Source organism: Neltuma alba, unplaced genomic scaffold, assembly GCF_004799145.2.
Source record: "Neltuma alba isolate B1F8T4 unplaced genomic scaffold, ASM479914v2 tig00013563_pilon, whole genome shotgun sequence".
Lineage (NCBI taxonomy): Eukaryota > Viridiplantae > Streptophyta > Magnoliopsida > Fabales > Fabaceae > Neltuma > Neltuma alba.
Window position 1 is genome coordinate 16,060 of NW_021637765.1, and position 15,470 is coordinate 31,529.

Below are 15,470 nucleotides of genomic sequence, written 5' to 3' on the forward strand. Positions count from 1 at the left end.
AGATATGAAGAAAAAGAATTGAGGTTTTATATTAAAGATTAAAATTAACTTTCTAACTAACTCATACATTTAGGATAAGAAGAATGTTAAATAAATTAAATATCAAAACTACAAAACATGTCATGAGTGAGGCATCTTCTATTTTCTCTTTAATAAAGTAATAAAAAAATTTTATCAAAAAAGAATTAATTAAATATACTACACATTTTTTTGGTACTATCTAAGGATTTAATAAAAAATTACCCAAATCTTTTTTTTTTCCCTGATGAAATTACCCAACTCCTCTAACGTCCCAAAGGTGTTGCAACTACCTTCTCCACTGTTACATTTTGTGGGAACGAAATTAACTTTGTCGACAAGGCATTGATCCAAAAAATTTTATGGATAAGGAGTTTTCTTTTCAGAAATACGCTATTTATTAAAACATTAATCATCATAATCAATTTGTATAATGAAATTGATAACATATATACAGGGCAGCTTATATTCTTCACATAATATATTTAAAAACATATTTAGGTTTACTTTTTATTATTAAAAATTATTAGTCTATATAGATGTAGAGTCAAAATAAATACTACCTCTAGTTCTTAATATAAAAGTTAGTTGACTAATTTAAGTAGATTAAAAAAAATTAATTAAGTTAGTTATTTATAAAAAAAATAGGTGTTGTCTTTTCTAAAGTATTCTTACTAATCAAGTGTATTAATTAAAATTACTATTATTACAAAGACTATTTTAAAAAATGAATAAAAATATAGGAGACCAAGTCGATTGAGATTTTGTATTTAAAACCAAAATAAAAATTAAATGAGCTCTTATGTTATAAACAGGAGATAGTATATACTAACAAAATTTTTTACATATATGCTTATGCTTTGCACAGAAAATATATAGGGAAAAATTACAATCAAGTCATAAAGAAGAGAAATAATTACTAAAAATTCTTAATAACAACTTGTAAATGAAGAATCATAACCTAAGATTTGTTTTGTAATTTTTTTTTTCTTTCTTAAGACTTTATTGTGATTCTCCCAATATATAAGTTATAGAAAATGAATTATTTTTAAAAAAAATAAATTATATTTTCTGCGAGGGATCTGGACGGACGGGATTGTTGTGGGACCTATTAGCACCTGGTCGTTGGGTATATGAACGCACGACGCGAAAACAGAACACACTGAAAAACCGTTTCTTGTTCTTCCGAATTTTGGAATCAAATCACCAAATACATTCTTCTTTCTCTCTCTCCCTCTCCCTCTCCTCTACACACTCTCTCTCTCTGGCCTTGTCTATGAGCGTGTGGCGCCATGGACGACAAAGCTGGAAACCCCAATCGCAGTGGCGGAACTATTGCCAACAATGTGTACTTGGACACCACTAAAGCAGACAAAGCCGTGTGGCTCATGAAGTGCCCACCTCTTGTCTCTCGCTCCCTCCGTTCTCCTCCATCCGATGCCGCCGACGCTTCTCGCCCGGTCGCCAAGGTCGTCGTTTCTCTCGACCCTCTTAACTGCAATGATGATTCTTCTCCTCAGGTTATTATTTCCTTCCATCACCACCTCATTCTGTGATTTCTTGGACCCCATTGATCATTCTGTGACTGCATGCATTGGTTTTCAGACCCAATTTCTCTTCAAGTTCTACATTCTCTGATTTCTAGGGTTTCAGAAACTGGCATTGACTCTTAGTATCGTCCGTTTCTGTTTTTCTTTTACTCCTCTTTGTTCCTGCTCTGAGTCTTTAGACTCTTTGCTCGAAATTAGCTTTCCCAACTTTTGCTTTTTGAGTATACATTCCCCTTCTTTACAAACGTTACATGTTTTCTCTGGCATTTGGACTAGGACTTGCCGCCCGCTCATTTTTAATCCATAGTGGACTAATTTTGTTTTTATGTCCTTCAGTTAAAATGTATACCCAGCGTATCTCCCCGGTTTAAATATTCTATTTTGATTAATATAATACGCTGATCACACATGATTTTTATATTCTTTTCCTGGAATTTTTGCTTGATTGTGTGAATGAAGTTTGAGTGCGTAGGCTCGGTTTGGTTGCTTGGAAGAGTTAACAGACCTAAAAAGTTTATAATTATGCACATAAATTATGATAAATTAACGTCAGCTTCTTTTATTTTGATGAGCATTAAAACAAACAATCATTTGTATGGTTTCTTTACTTTTCTTCTGCAACTCAAATGAAATTTCTGGCAGTAGTCAAGGAATTATACTTAATGTCGTTCCAAATTTTCCCCCTTTTAGTATTTTTTTTATCGTCATGTATTGTAGACATGATCTCAATTCTAGTATGATGAAGAAAATAGTACAGTGATTGAGCACTATTGAGTGATTACAATTTTGCCCTTATGGACTCTCTACAGCAGGTATTTATCCTTTGGTCAAATGTGGAGAAAAGAAAGAACAGCGGAAGGATAGCATCCTATTTCTCATAAAATAGCTTGAGCGACTTAACTTCTTTTTTCTTTTCTTTTTTTTCCTTGGGTGCTGTGAGCAACTTAGCTTTTTGTATCGTTGATTTAGCTCAATTTCTTTGAAGGAATTTCAGGGCTCTATAATGTGTCACATTGATTTAGTAGGTAATAACACTCAGGTGCATTTGGTACACACATTAATTTTCGTGGATGGAGACACGATTTTGTGGAGCAGGGCTTGAGGATTGAGTTGTATTCTTGGCTTAACCAGCTCTAAAAGTTTGTTTTTGAATTTGAAACTGATGTAAGATAGTTTCTGGAGATTTGGGAAAGAATATGTAACCTCGTATATTTCTTAATAGAAGATGTACCCATGTTAAGGTTTATAAATGTGCCCAACCATTGAGGCCCATTAATATTGTTGATGTTATGCGGGACCTTAAATATCATTATCTATGTGTGAAAATGGTTTGGAAGGTTGATGTGAGGAGAGGACAAAAAGGACCTAGCATAGGAAAGTTGTCAAATTTTACACTTTAAGATTGGATTTTTTTTTCCTCCCATCCAATGTGGATACATCTGTTTGATGTAGTGACAGTTTGGGTTGCTTAGCCTATAATGCCTATGCCGCAACTGAACATTTTCATTTTTATTTGAAGAGATAAAAAATGACTAGGCTGCTTTGCTGTCATTCTCTGGTCCATGAATATAATAAAATCTAGCACACTCCCTAAAGCAGATCCTCTTCCCCAATTCCAAATGTTGCAAACAGCAGTCAAGAACATCAAAATTAGTCTGACACCCCAAATCGTTAGGAATCTTACTAATTTACCATTTCACATGATTTGATTTCAAGCGTAACGGAATCTACTCAAAAGTAAGGAGGGAGACAAATTTTTTCCTTTAACCTCACTTAATGAATTGATTTTAAATATATCTGTTTTTGAATGTGAAGGTAACCATATCTTAATATTTTTTAGATCTGATTAAAGTGATGTCCTTCCCTACAGTACTCTTTCCCTTGAAATTGATTGTTTAAGTACTCAGTTTACCATGGAGTTGGCTGGAACTGAAGCTGGACATATTCCCAGATGTTATGCTATGGATATGTCAAAGGATTTCATTCCCATGTCCGTGTTTTCAGAGTCTTCCCAAGGTAATCATGCATCCTTAAGTGACCAGATGTTTTGAATTTTGATTGTCTTCAATAGAACTCTGCTTTAGTGAGGAATTAAGCAGTTGCTTTAATTTATATCTTGGTTTGACATTATGCTTTCGAGATTATTTCAATTTTCATTCTTACATACTCTTGATATTGTCGCCTGATTACAATTCTCTGTTCATACATTATCTGCTTATTGTGCTCTCACGAAATGAACTCTAATTTAAGAAACAGTACAGTGAAAGACTGGAAGATGAGAAAGAATCTCAACACATTCACCGATAAATCCAAGAGAATCTCCAAGATATAATCCGGTTAATCTTTCAGACGTTCTCTCCCAATATTCCTACAACTATTTATAAGCAATAAAACCACTACAGAAGTAAAGCAGAACTGATGCATGATGACTGAAGCATAAAGTAACTCAAAAACAATTGACCTAAGTGGTACTTGCTGTGCATCGTGCTCTGTGATCGGGGAAACTGCCAGTAAACTGTCCTTAACTGCTTTTTGACCTGCTTCTCACTTCCTTTGCCATCATCCCCTCTGCCTTCTTATTTCTCCCACTTTAGGTAATTATAGGACGTGGGTTCCTATCATCATTGTTTAATTGTTTTTTTTTTTTTCCCCCATGTTGAAATGATTGCACTCCCAATATAACCAGCCATGAGGAGGAACTCTTGTATATTCACTATACCAGGAGATTTTTATGGTTAATCTTTTCCGATTAATTTTGAATTTGAATTTGGCCCCCATTGAAGCTATAAACTCAATACCTAGACCTACTTATCCTGTCTATAAACTTCAGCTTTTTCTAATGCATAAGTTCTATATTGACACCTCATGCAGTTACTTTTTGAGCGAAAATGAGAGACCAGTCTTAAAAAGGTTATTAAGAGAACGTTAATATTTAACTTTTGACAGTGCTCTTCCTGTGCGAAACAATAAGTTGCTGATTGGTTAGTTCCTATGATGTCTGGGTTGATGGTGACTATTTTAACAAAAATGGATTCTTGTTCAAGCACTTTTGAATGAGATGTAGGTATGTCAAAGTAGGAAGAATCTTACGTCATACAAATGAAGGGTGACTACTTGATAGTAATCAGTTTGGCACTGAAAATATTGACACCTCAGAAGCAACAGACCTTTTACTGTATAACAATTAGTTAATTAAACAGGGAGGATCTACTATATTCTTGAGTGAGGGCTTGCATTAGATATCTGTACTCTGCAGTATTATGCTTTTCTCGTTTTGGAATTAAGTTGACTATTACTCTTGTTCAAGGCAGATTATTGTTTTGTCTTTTCAATTATTATTTTAGAGGATTTTCTATAAATGCTATCAAACGAGATATTTTATCTTATAAAACAAAGCAAACAAATAAAAGAAGAAGAAATTTTAATGTCAATTAAAACATTTCAATATATACTTTCACCAAAAAAACATTTCAATATATATGTTTTACTTAGACTTCATAGCTTAATTGATATCTGCCTAGTGAATTCGTAGGCACCAACTTTGTATTTTTCTCAGGTAATTGTTGAAACAATGGTCAAATAATTCATTTATTGTCTGTTAAATGTAATTCCATTTTATGTGGTAATTTATTTTCCTTTGGGTTTGTGATTTACCTAGGTACCTTTCCCATGTATCTTTAACTTGAGCAAGTGGAGATTGAATAGTTCCTAATGGAACATGTAAAAGAATGGAGGAGATCAGAATAATGAGGATATACTTTATTACGCTACCCCTGGCAATGTTTGGTTTGAGACTGAAAATATCATAAATCTCCTCTAGTACTGTAATTTTGGCAAAAATTTTGACTGAAACAGTTGAAATTTCTTGTCAAACTGTAGGAAAAATTAGTGTGGAAGGAAAAATACTCAACAAATTTGACATGAAGCCTCATAATCAAAACCTTGAACTCTATGGGAAACTCTGCCGTGAAAGGACAAACAAATATATGGTCAAAAGTAGACAGATACAGGTTTTCTTATGGCTTTTGTAACATGAATTTAATAATTCATGCGATAATTTTCTTTCCTCTGACTCTTCCTAAATTTCATTTTCAGGTTATTGACAATGATCATGGGGCTCATATGAGGCCCATGCCTGGGATGATTACCTTTGCCACTTCTGGGGCCAGTGTATGTCTTACTTTTCCTCGTTAACCCGATTTTTGGCAGATCTTGAACCATGCCTGGAGGGACTTGTTCTTTTAGAGATTCTTTGACATACGTAGACTAAGCCAATCATGAAAATGTATGCGAGTGTGTCAGACATGCTTATTTTGATATCGACTGGGTCTGCTTATGTTTCCCTTGGGGAGACTGGGAGCCAGGGGTAGAAGGGTTAGCGCTTATTATATATTTTGTACTTACTAGATCTAACAGAAGCTATTTTGTTGATTTAGGAAAAGAAGAAAACCCCAACCAAAGCAACTGAAACAAAGAGAACCAGAAGGGACCGTGGAGAGATGGAAGAAATTTTGTTTAAGCTCTTTGAACGGAAGCCAAACTGGAGTTTGAAACAACTCATACAAGAAACTGACCAACCCGAAGTATGTATTCTTAGTGACACGTTTTTCTTAAATATTCAACTCTAATTTATGGGACATTAGTTTGAGATATGTACAGGCAGAACACTCATGAAAAGTAAGTTTTGTCAGACAATAGCCAGTAGTTATCATCAGTTGTATAAAGGACTACACTCTATATGCCAAGTCTAATTGTGAAGAATGTGTTGCTTCTAGGAGAAGTGCATGTATTTCAGATACGCCTGCACACACGATGTAAATGGAGTTTAGGGGTTTGTAAATTCAAGTTATTTTTCAGAAGAAAAAGTGTAGATTTTAAGATGTTTGTTATCAAGTCCTTTTATTTAACTATGATATATGAAATGAAAGAACTCTTTTGTAGGTGTCAATAATGTATTACTGAGTTGGGGGAAATTTACTTGTTATATTTTATTAAGAATCTGTATACTCCTAAATATCTTTTTATCTTTATATATAGTAGGAAAGCCTCTACCATGGTCACCATGTCTGTGTGAAACCCATGCTTCTATATGGCAGACAGTTGCCATTGATGAGTAATCCCAAAACCGTTTAATAGCAGATGCTGTTGATTGATGATGAAGTAGTGGTTCGTTAGAATACCTGAAATAAGTTAATATCCCAAAATCTTGTCCTCTCGCTGTGAGAAATTCCAAGGCAAAATCAGCCTACAAAAAATTAATAAAATGAGCGTATCAGAAGATTTTTCAATAATACCCATTTCAACATGCTTTTCGGTCCATGTGATTTGATTCAGCCCACTAATCTTGAAACTATGTTTCTTTAGCATTCATCTATCCTGTTGGCTGTGACTGTGTTGACTGTGAGTGCTGGACTGACATCTTGCTTTGCTGCAGCAATATGTGAAAGATATACTTAAAGAACTGTGTGTCTACAATAACAAAGGAACTAATCAGGGCACATATGAGTTGAAGCCCGAATACAGAAGATCTCATGATTAAATGCCCAAGATGGTTGATTATATCATGCCCTGATCACCCTTTTTTGGCCCTTCAATTTGTGTCTATAAGTCACTGATTCCTTTCCTGTTGATTTGTTTAGTGCAAGAACACAAGAAGTGGATAATTGGGTTTCTTTGTCTGTTTCAGAACTGCTATAGCATGTCTCCTCACGGTTTAACCATTTGAATGAATCATTACCCTTCCATGCTTGTCTCTTTATCTTACATCTACCGCTCAGCTTTTTGGCTTCACACATATAAGAGATTTTTAGGCAAGAACACTTTATTGAAGATAAATTAATCAAACCAACCTTGGCTTTATTTTGTTAGAGGTAGATTTTATTGATATGTTTATTGTGTGTGTTAATAATGATTGTAAATATATAATTCTCGATAACCAATCCACCTATAGATTCGATTGCTGGTCGCGTGCTGACATGGTTAGATCTCAAATCATTTTGATTGAAAATTTAATTATGATTTTTTTCCTTGTTCTGGTAGTGGGATCCAGCTGTGGGAAAATGCATTTTTTATTATCCCGTGTTTATCACGAGCCAGTTGCATCTCCTATACCCCTCCCTTTCTGCATCTTGTTATTGTCATTTTAATATACTGAATTTGACAAATGCATAATGTCCTCTGTGATTTGTAAAAGAGATCTTGAGTTGCTTACCCCTATGCACGAGTTATTGAATAAGCCATTTTCCCATCAAGGTTAAGGAGTCAACTAAGCATTTCATTCGGATGGAGTCAGAGTTCATCCCTATATTTTATATTAACATATTAATGATTTTGGTGATATTAATTTTGATTTCGAGTCATATGAGATTTTAGGATAATTATTTAGATGGGATGATGCTGTGTATATTGCTTTATTTTGATAGCCTTGTTCTAGAAGGGCAAAGTTGATTATTTTGCACTTTTGACACATTTTAAGTCCAGATTTATGTCATAAGGGTTACGGCGATATTCTCTTGGATTTAAAAAAAAATGGAATATTTTATTACGTCAAAATAATTGTATTACTAACCGAAATTTTATATAAAGAAAATTTAGAATTTACGTCACTAAATCGTATAAGCATGGTTTTGCAGGATAGTTCACAATTCACGTCATAATAACGCTTGAAAAGTAAGTATCTTGTCATGCCATTATATCAAGCTGTTCCACTGTTGGGGAAAAAAAATTAACATTTGAAGAAAAACTAAACACACACTTGATTTATCTTTTATTTTGAGATATACATATACATACAAACATCTTTATTTCAAAAATGTGATTTTTATAAGGGAAAATAACAAAAAAAAAGTACTTGTTGAATTTAAAAAATAATAATAAATAAGTGATTTTGACAGATTTTAATATATCAAAACTATTACAAGAGTAATCAAAATCATTACAAGAATAATCAGTATAATTTATTTGTCCTTTTGAAATTTAATAAGTTATTTTTGTTGTTGTCATTTTTCCATTTCATTACAATAATATGATTTTTTTTAGTGGATTTATAACAATATTTTTAACTTGGTATTAAATTGTGAGGATCAAAAATAGTTTGAGTCCAAAAATATGCCTAAAAATAAAGAACAGCGTGCATGCTCGAATTGTCAATCCCACAAAACAGTGAAACTGACGTATTTCACGTGGCAACAAACGTATAATACTTACTGCTAGTTTGAGTTACCGTCAAAGATTGGGAAATATTGGTGAGTATCTACTAAATTATCCGGTTCTAAATGTAAGACTCATTACTGGACGAGTATTTAGTATCGCCACGAATTGAAGACATCAAATATGGGGATGATCACAACATATTCTTTTTCATCGGAGTATTTACTTCATTTATTGAGTCATTTTCTACTTCCCATTGTTAACGCACATCATTATTATTTGGGCTGTTTGGTTTCCTTTGTAATTAGCCATTGACCCCAATCCAATTTCATTTCGTGCATTGAACAATGCCTTTGTATTTCTTTTTATATACTAATTTGCATCTTAGCATTCGAGAAAACTTATTTGGTAGAAGTCAAATCACATTGAGACTTTAGCACACCTTGCAGACGCATTTTGTGCCAACATGAAATTAAGTTTTTAAATAATTTGAGATGTACTACTAATTATAAAAGCTAGTTGACTGATTTGAGGAAATTAAAGAAAGAAGTTAAGTTAGTTATTTGTAATAAATAGGTGTTGTCTTTTCTAAAATATTCTTGCTAATCAAGTGTATTGACTAGAACTACCATTGTTAAAAGGATTATCTTGAAAAAAATGTATAAATATAAGAGATAAAGTGAATTAAGGTCTTATATTTAGAACCAAAATAAAAGTTAAATAAAACCTTATATTAAAACCGGAGGTACTATATCATTAAAATAATTTAAATATATATTATATAAAATGTAAAAGTTTTCCACAAAAAATCGTGGATAACTATTCAAAGGATTCTTAAAAAACAGGGTAGATAAATATTAAATAAAACGTCATTAATCTTGAAAAAAACGTGGGCAATGACGGGTGAATAATGGAACATTTTCTAATTATTAATACCAAATTATGTTTAATATATTCTATAATTTATGGAAAAAACCACACTGAGCTTCTTCTTCTTCTTCTTCTTTTTGGCCGGAAACATATTGAGCTTCTAGACCATATGAATAATCGCACAGACCTATAAATTAAACTCAATATTTGACCAAAACAAGGATGAAAATAAAAATCATTCCCGTCGCATAAAGGTCAAAAATCATATATTATTGAGCTGGGGATGATTTTTGACCAACCAAAGCGGTAGGAAGGGCTTCCATTGGAAACGAAGAGACATTAAATGATAGCGATAATTAAATTCCAAACGGAATCATCAAAATTCATGCCATTGGTGACTTCAAAATACCACCACGTTGAGCAGTAGGTCCAATTTGGCGTGTGCATACCACAGCCAACATTGACCTTCTCTCCATCTCTCTCTCTCCACGGCCACGTTCCAGCAACCAAAAGTGAGTTAAATAAAAGAAACGCATTTCTTCTTTCTTCATGTTGCTGTAGCATCTCTATTCTTTTTCCTTCCCATCCCACCTACCGCGGTATCATTCCTTGCTTCTTTTGCCTTTTTTCCCTCTCTCTCCCATTTTCCTTGGTTTCTTCGCGCTCTCTGGGCGTGTGGCTCTTTTAACCTCCGACAGGTACATATCTGCGGTTTCTGATTTCTGGGTTGCTGACTTTTTCCTCCAATTGTTTGTTGTTGTTGTTGTTCCTTCTGTTAGGTTTTCGTTTCTGCGATGGGAATTCTGGGTTGATTGTTTGATACCGATTTTGATGTGTGATTGGCCGTTGTACTGTGATGTGATCCTCATTTCAACTGATCTTGATTTTTCTGGAGCTACTATTGTCAAGAAGTTCACAATTTTTGGGATCTGATTTTCTCTTTTGTCAATGCATATAGAAATCCTTGTGGGAATTGAAGTTATGCTTTTTTGTTGTGTTTTTTTTATAAAAAAAAAAAATTTTGGGAGGTTGGGTTCAGAAAGCTCGTTCTAATTCGGCCTTGGGTTGACTTTTGGGGAAGTGAAAGACTAGCATTAATTTAACCTCAAGGGTCGTGGTTTATTGCAGTTTGGAAATAGGAACGAATAATCAATTTGCTTATTTAGTACGACCTTGATGATTAAGTGTTATGGTCATCTCATGACAGGGTTAGAGCGTTTTCTGTATACCTTAGAAATCATCTGAAAAATGGAAGAGAATTAAGATTCTAAAATTTTAGATATGCGTGATCAGATGGGTTTGCAATTGGGTTTTGAATACTGGCATGGAGCTTTCCTTATTTTGAGATTTCATTTGTCTGGATTTGTAAAAGTTATGAGAATTGGTTTCAATTAGCCCTCAACTGTTTGTATTTGAGGATTTTTTTGCTAAATTCGCACAAAAAGAAGTTTAATCAGTTTCTAATTGCTGATTGGCGAGAAACACTAGAAACAACGGGCTGTACGTTTCAATTCCGTAATTTGGTTATACACTTTAGTCAGCTTCTGTGCTTCATGAAAATTTCCTTATTCGTCAATGTGATGAATACCTTCATTGTATTCAATATTTGAATTGTTTTGTTTCCTTGCTCAATGATCAGTTAGGTTCGAAGGTGGGTAAGTCATTATTGAGCTGGCTTTTTGTTGAAGTTAAATTTATTGATGTATGTTAATAAATCAACTAGCAATGGTGTCTTGACATTTATTCAATTCAACTAGCATAAATAACATGCGTCATTATAATATTTGTGTGTCGATAAGTTGATATTTACCATTTAATTAGTTACGCAGGTATTAAAATCTTTGATCCAAAGCAAAGACTTGAATATAACTTGCTTTTGAAAGATAGAAATACCCCTCTTGCTGATGAGCATGTAAAATGCTGGCTTTCATATTGACATTCATAAATTATTTTGTTTAAACTTATTATCTCTACTTCAGTGAATAAGTTTCTTGATTATGCATTGCCATGTGCAGATCTGCTAAATCTACAACAAAACAATGGATTTCTTCTCCAGAGATATAAATGAGGATTCCATTATTAGATGTCCATTCCTGAGGAACATCAATGAGCCTACTAACTTCTCATTCTCTTCATCATTGGCTTTTCCAATGCCTGTAAGTTTTTCATTTGCTCTCATCTAGCTAGCATGTTTGTTGAGAATAATAACCATCTTTGGTCTCTAAGACCTATCTGACAATTTAGGCCATTATTGTGTACTGGTAACTAGAGCTGCTGTTCCAGGAAACACAGTTCCCATTTCCTTGATCCCTAGTGTATTTATACTATTTTTGGAAATTAACTCTCAAATATGTTGCCTAAATATGCTTTCAGACCATTTATCTCCTCCCGTTAGAGACAATAATAATTGAGGGGCTGACACTGACAAATATTTCTCTTTCTCTTATGCAGGTTCGGGGGACTAAAGGTCCAATTTTTGAAGATGGTCCCAATTTTGATCTGGCATTTAGGCTTTTCCACGGTAGTGATGGTGTGGTTCCCTTATCTGAAAGTTCTTTTCAGCTTTCAGAGAAAGGACAGCCCAAGCCTCCTACATCCCAGTTCAATCCCTTAGCAGCAAAGGCAGCAACTATCAGTCTATCATCTTTTGGATTGGGATGGCCTTTTAGTTTTGATTCATTTTCTGAGAAGTGGAACAATCAGAAAAGAAAATCCAAATCTTCAAAAAAAGAACCTTCTTCACGGGTATAACACATTTGTCCTGCTGTCTTATCCGCTTTCTAAACCATCTTCTGTAGGAAAATCTTCAAATAAAGGCTCTAACATTATAAATATCATGTTTGGTAGATCTTCATATCATGATTCAGATTATATTTTTCATTGTCCCTGATGCATGTCAAATTGGTATCTCAGGATAGCTCAAAGCATGAGGCAATGAGCGATGAGTGGCTGCAAACGGGTAACTGCCCTATTGCAAAGTCATACCGAGCTGTTAGCAATGTCCTTCCACTTGTTGCAAAGGTTCTTCAGCCCCCTGCTGGCATGAAATTCAAGTGCCCACCCGCAGTAGTTGCAGCCCGGGCAGCTCTGGCACGGACTGCACTTGCAAAGAACCTTCGGCCTCAGTCACTACCCACAAAAGTTCTCGTGATTGGGATGTTGGGAATGGCAGCTAATGTTCCCCTGGGAATTTGGAGAGAACACACCAAGAAATTTTCACCATCATGGTTTGCTGCTGTCCATGCAGCTGTTCCATTCATAGCGATGCTAAGGAAGTCCATTCTGATGCCTAAATCAGCCATGGCTTTTACCATTGCTGCATCAGTTTTAGGTCAAGTAATTGGATCTCGGGCCGAGCGGTACAGGCTAAAGGCTTTGACTGCAAAAAAATTGGCTCTAACAGAAACTTCTGATATTTCTGCGGGCACAGAAGCCACTGATATCTCTATGAGTACAGAAACCTCCGTCGGCTCAGCTCAGTTACAAGTGATTAAACCGAAAGAGAGACATTGCAGTGATACTGCGAACTGGAATGCAGCTACTCTTCAGCTGGCCGGACCTTCATCAACAGATGTGTTTTGCTGATGATTAGTTTGCTATCTGTGCAATCGCTTCTGTTTGCAGAGTGTGTTTTGAATTATTATCTTTGTATTGATCCATTTTCACCTTGTTTGCCTCTAGGTAAATGAGAAAATAAAAACATACGTTTTCCCATTGAGGCTGTATCCTTTCCTTCTATTATTAAATACTCTATTTCAAAAACGCTTCAATTGTTCAACAGAAATAAATTAGTGCCATATAAAGATTGCAATGTTTGGCTTAATATGCTCTGTCAAGCCATTTTTCTGTGTCTGTTTATTGCTGAAAAATAATGTTACTATACATCGCTGTTTTCCTACAGCATAATATCCGTTCATATCAAAGAGGTTTGACTTACTCAACGTTGGAACATGTTCGTTCAAACGCGTAAGATGCGTGGTTCAACTACTCTTACCTACAGCTCCACTAATTTTCAGACTTGTCCGGAATGTTCGGTACATGGCTGACTAGGCCTGTTCACGGGACGGGTCGGGACTGGGACAGGCCAGTCCTGGTTCCGTCCCGATAAACAGTAACGGGACAGAAAATCTGTCCCGTGTCCCGGTCCCGATCGAGACGGGACGGGATCGGGACGTCCCAAAAAAATTTTTATTTTTTTATTTTTTTAAATTTTTTTAAATTTTTAAAAAATATGATTTTTTAATTATATTTTTTTGGGCTTAAACCTTATAAAAATTTTTTTTTATTTGTTTGGACACTTCTAAACAAAAGCTCAAAATATTACATATAATAGTAATTAAAAATTCTAAACAAAAGCTTTTAACACAATAAAAACTTGCTAAAAATTCTAATCATCAATAATCTCAAATCATTAACAAATATAAAAACTCTAAATAAATATATCTATAGTTCCATACAATAGTCTCAAATCTTAAAAAAAATATTAAAAAAATGATATGATATAAATAGGATAAAAAATTAAAAAAAAAAAAAAGAACCGGGACGGGACGACCCCATCCTGTGTCCTGTCCCGTCCCGGTCCCTTTTTTGTCCCGTCCCGAAAAATTTCAAGACGGATCTGTCCCGTCCCAATAAGACCAGGACCGAAACGGGTCAACCAGGACGGGCCGGCCTTAAACACCTCTATGGCTACGACGTTTTGCTAATCATATGGTCAATGTCATGCATAATGCATTCATTCAATCCACTCTGGACTAACACATGGATTGTGAAAAGAATTTTGATCATTACATGCGATAGCCTTGACGAACTTTGAGTCCCGTTTGGAGTAGCTTATAAGTAACTTTTCAATCATGATTTACATAATACGAGATAAGTATATGAGAAGAGTTTTATCTCGACTTATGTAAAACGTACTTATAAATGATTTCTAATGTTCTGCCAAACAGAGCCTTTATCGCGAGCTGAAACGAGGTGCCTCTTCAACACTATGAATGATTTTCATGGAATCGCTTTTAATCATCCACCCTCAATCCCCAGGGATTAACTATAAATGCACCCACATTTAAAAGCATCACTCAAGTGATGACAATAAACACGAGTGAAATACGGTGAATTTATGTAGTTTCCACTTTCCTCGACTCGACGAACACTTTCTATTTGCCAATAAATCTACCAAGATACCAATCGTCAGTTATCAGAGAGAGAAGCCATTAACTAACTGTAATATAAAACCATAAAGAAGAAATATTTTTGCCATGGCCATGATGGAAGTCCCACACCATGTAAAGTCACAACGGATAGCCAAGACAAGCCTATAAAATGACGCGCTTGTAGATCGAAAACCTCATACCTTTCTCGGCCTTTTGGCTAAGATCAAGTGTAGTATCTGTTCTTATCAGTTTAATATCTGATACGTGGGCCATCGGCCCACATGATATTAAATTAATTTTTTATTGGGGTGGCCCAATACAATAGCTTGCTATTGGGGTTCTCAAGCGTCGCCCGAGCGTTGCACTACGGCTCGGGCCTGGCGCACCCTACCAATGCCAGTATTAAATGCTTTCCTCTAATGATTATACAGGTATGGATGGGATGCAATTATTATGATGAAAGTTTAACGCGGTATGTAGTGGCAAATTAAAATTGTTTATCACCCTGTTTTAGATGGCTGATAATTTTAATTTGATTTTAAATGATTTAGAAAAGATCATAAATATTTATTACAAGTGATTAAATTATTTTATTTATTTAATTTTTTTAAAATTAGTTTTTAATAATTAATACTACTAATTAATGATTATTTTTTATTAATAATTAATATTTAATTTGGCCATATAATTATTTTAGGTCTTTTACGATAACAGTTATCAATCACACAAA

General features: G+C 34.5%; 2 protein-coding genes and 1 non-coding gene across 4 annotated transcripts; all 3 read left to right on the forward strand.

Annotated features, from left to right (window-relative positions):
* Window positions 1-1,203: 1,203 nt before the first annotated feature.
* Window positions 1,204-7,313, forward strand: LOC114738222 (general transcription factor IIF subunit 2). 2 transcript variants are annotated; one of them, XM_028926255.1, is made up of 6 exons: window positions 1,204-1,538; window positions 3,476-3,584; window positions 5,448-5,578; window positions 5,664-5,738; window positions 6,005-6,151; window positions 7,003-7,313. In XM_028926255.1, exons 1-6 carry the CDS (start codon window positions 1,311-1,313, stop codon window positions 7,105-7,107), a joined length of 795 nt encoding a protein of 264 aa, XP_028782088.1. In that variant the 5' UTR covers window positions 1,204-1,310; the 3' UTR covers window positions 7,108-7,313. The 2 variants fall into 2 exon arrangements, with proteins under 2 accessions (XP_028782088.1, XP_028782089.1); XM_028926256.1 differs by having other exon boundaries at window positions 1,376-1,538; window positions 3,469-3,584.
* A 2,831-nt stretch (window positions 7,314-10,144) lies between these two features.
* On the forward strand, window positions 10,145-13,410 carry LOC114738239 (uncharacterized). The gene is made up of 4 exons (XM_028926277.1): window positions 10,145-10,285; window positions 11,603-11,743; window positions 12,039-12,332; window positions 12,501-13,410. The coding sequence occupies exons 2-4, from the start codon at window positions 11,627-11,629 to the stop codon at window positions 13,170-13,172; spliced, it is 1,083 nt and encodes a 360-aa protein (XP_028782110.1). The 5' UTR covers window positions 10,145-10,285; window positions 11,603-11,626; the 3' UTR covers window positions 13,173-13,410.
* A 1,526-nt stretch (window positions 13,411-14,936) lies between these two features.
* LOC114738240 (U2 spliceosomal RNA) lies at window positions 14,937-15,131 on the forward strand. The gene has a single exon (XR_003739513.1). It is a non-coding gene; the product is annotated as a U2 spliceosomal RNA (small nuclear RNA).
* Window positions 15,132-15,470: the final 339 nt, after the last annotated feature.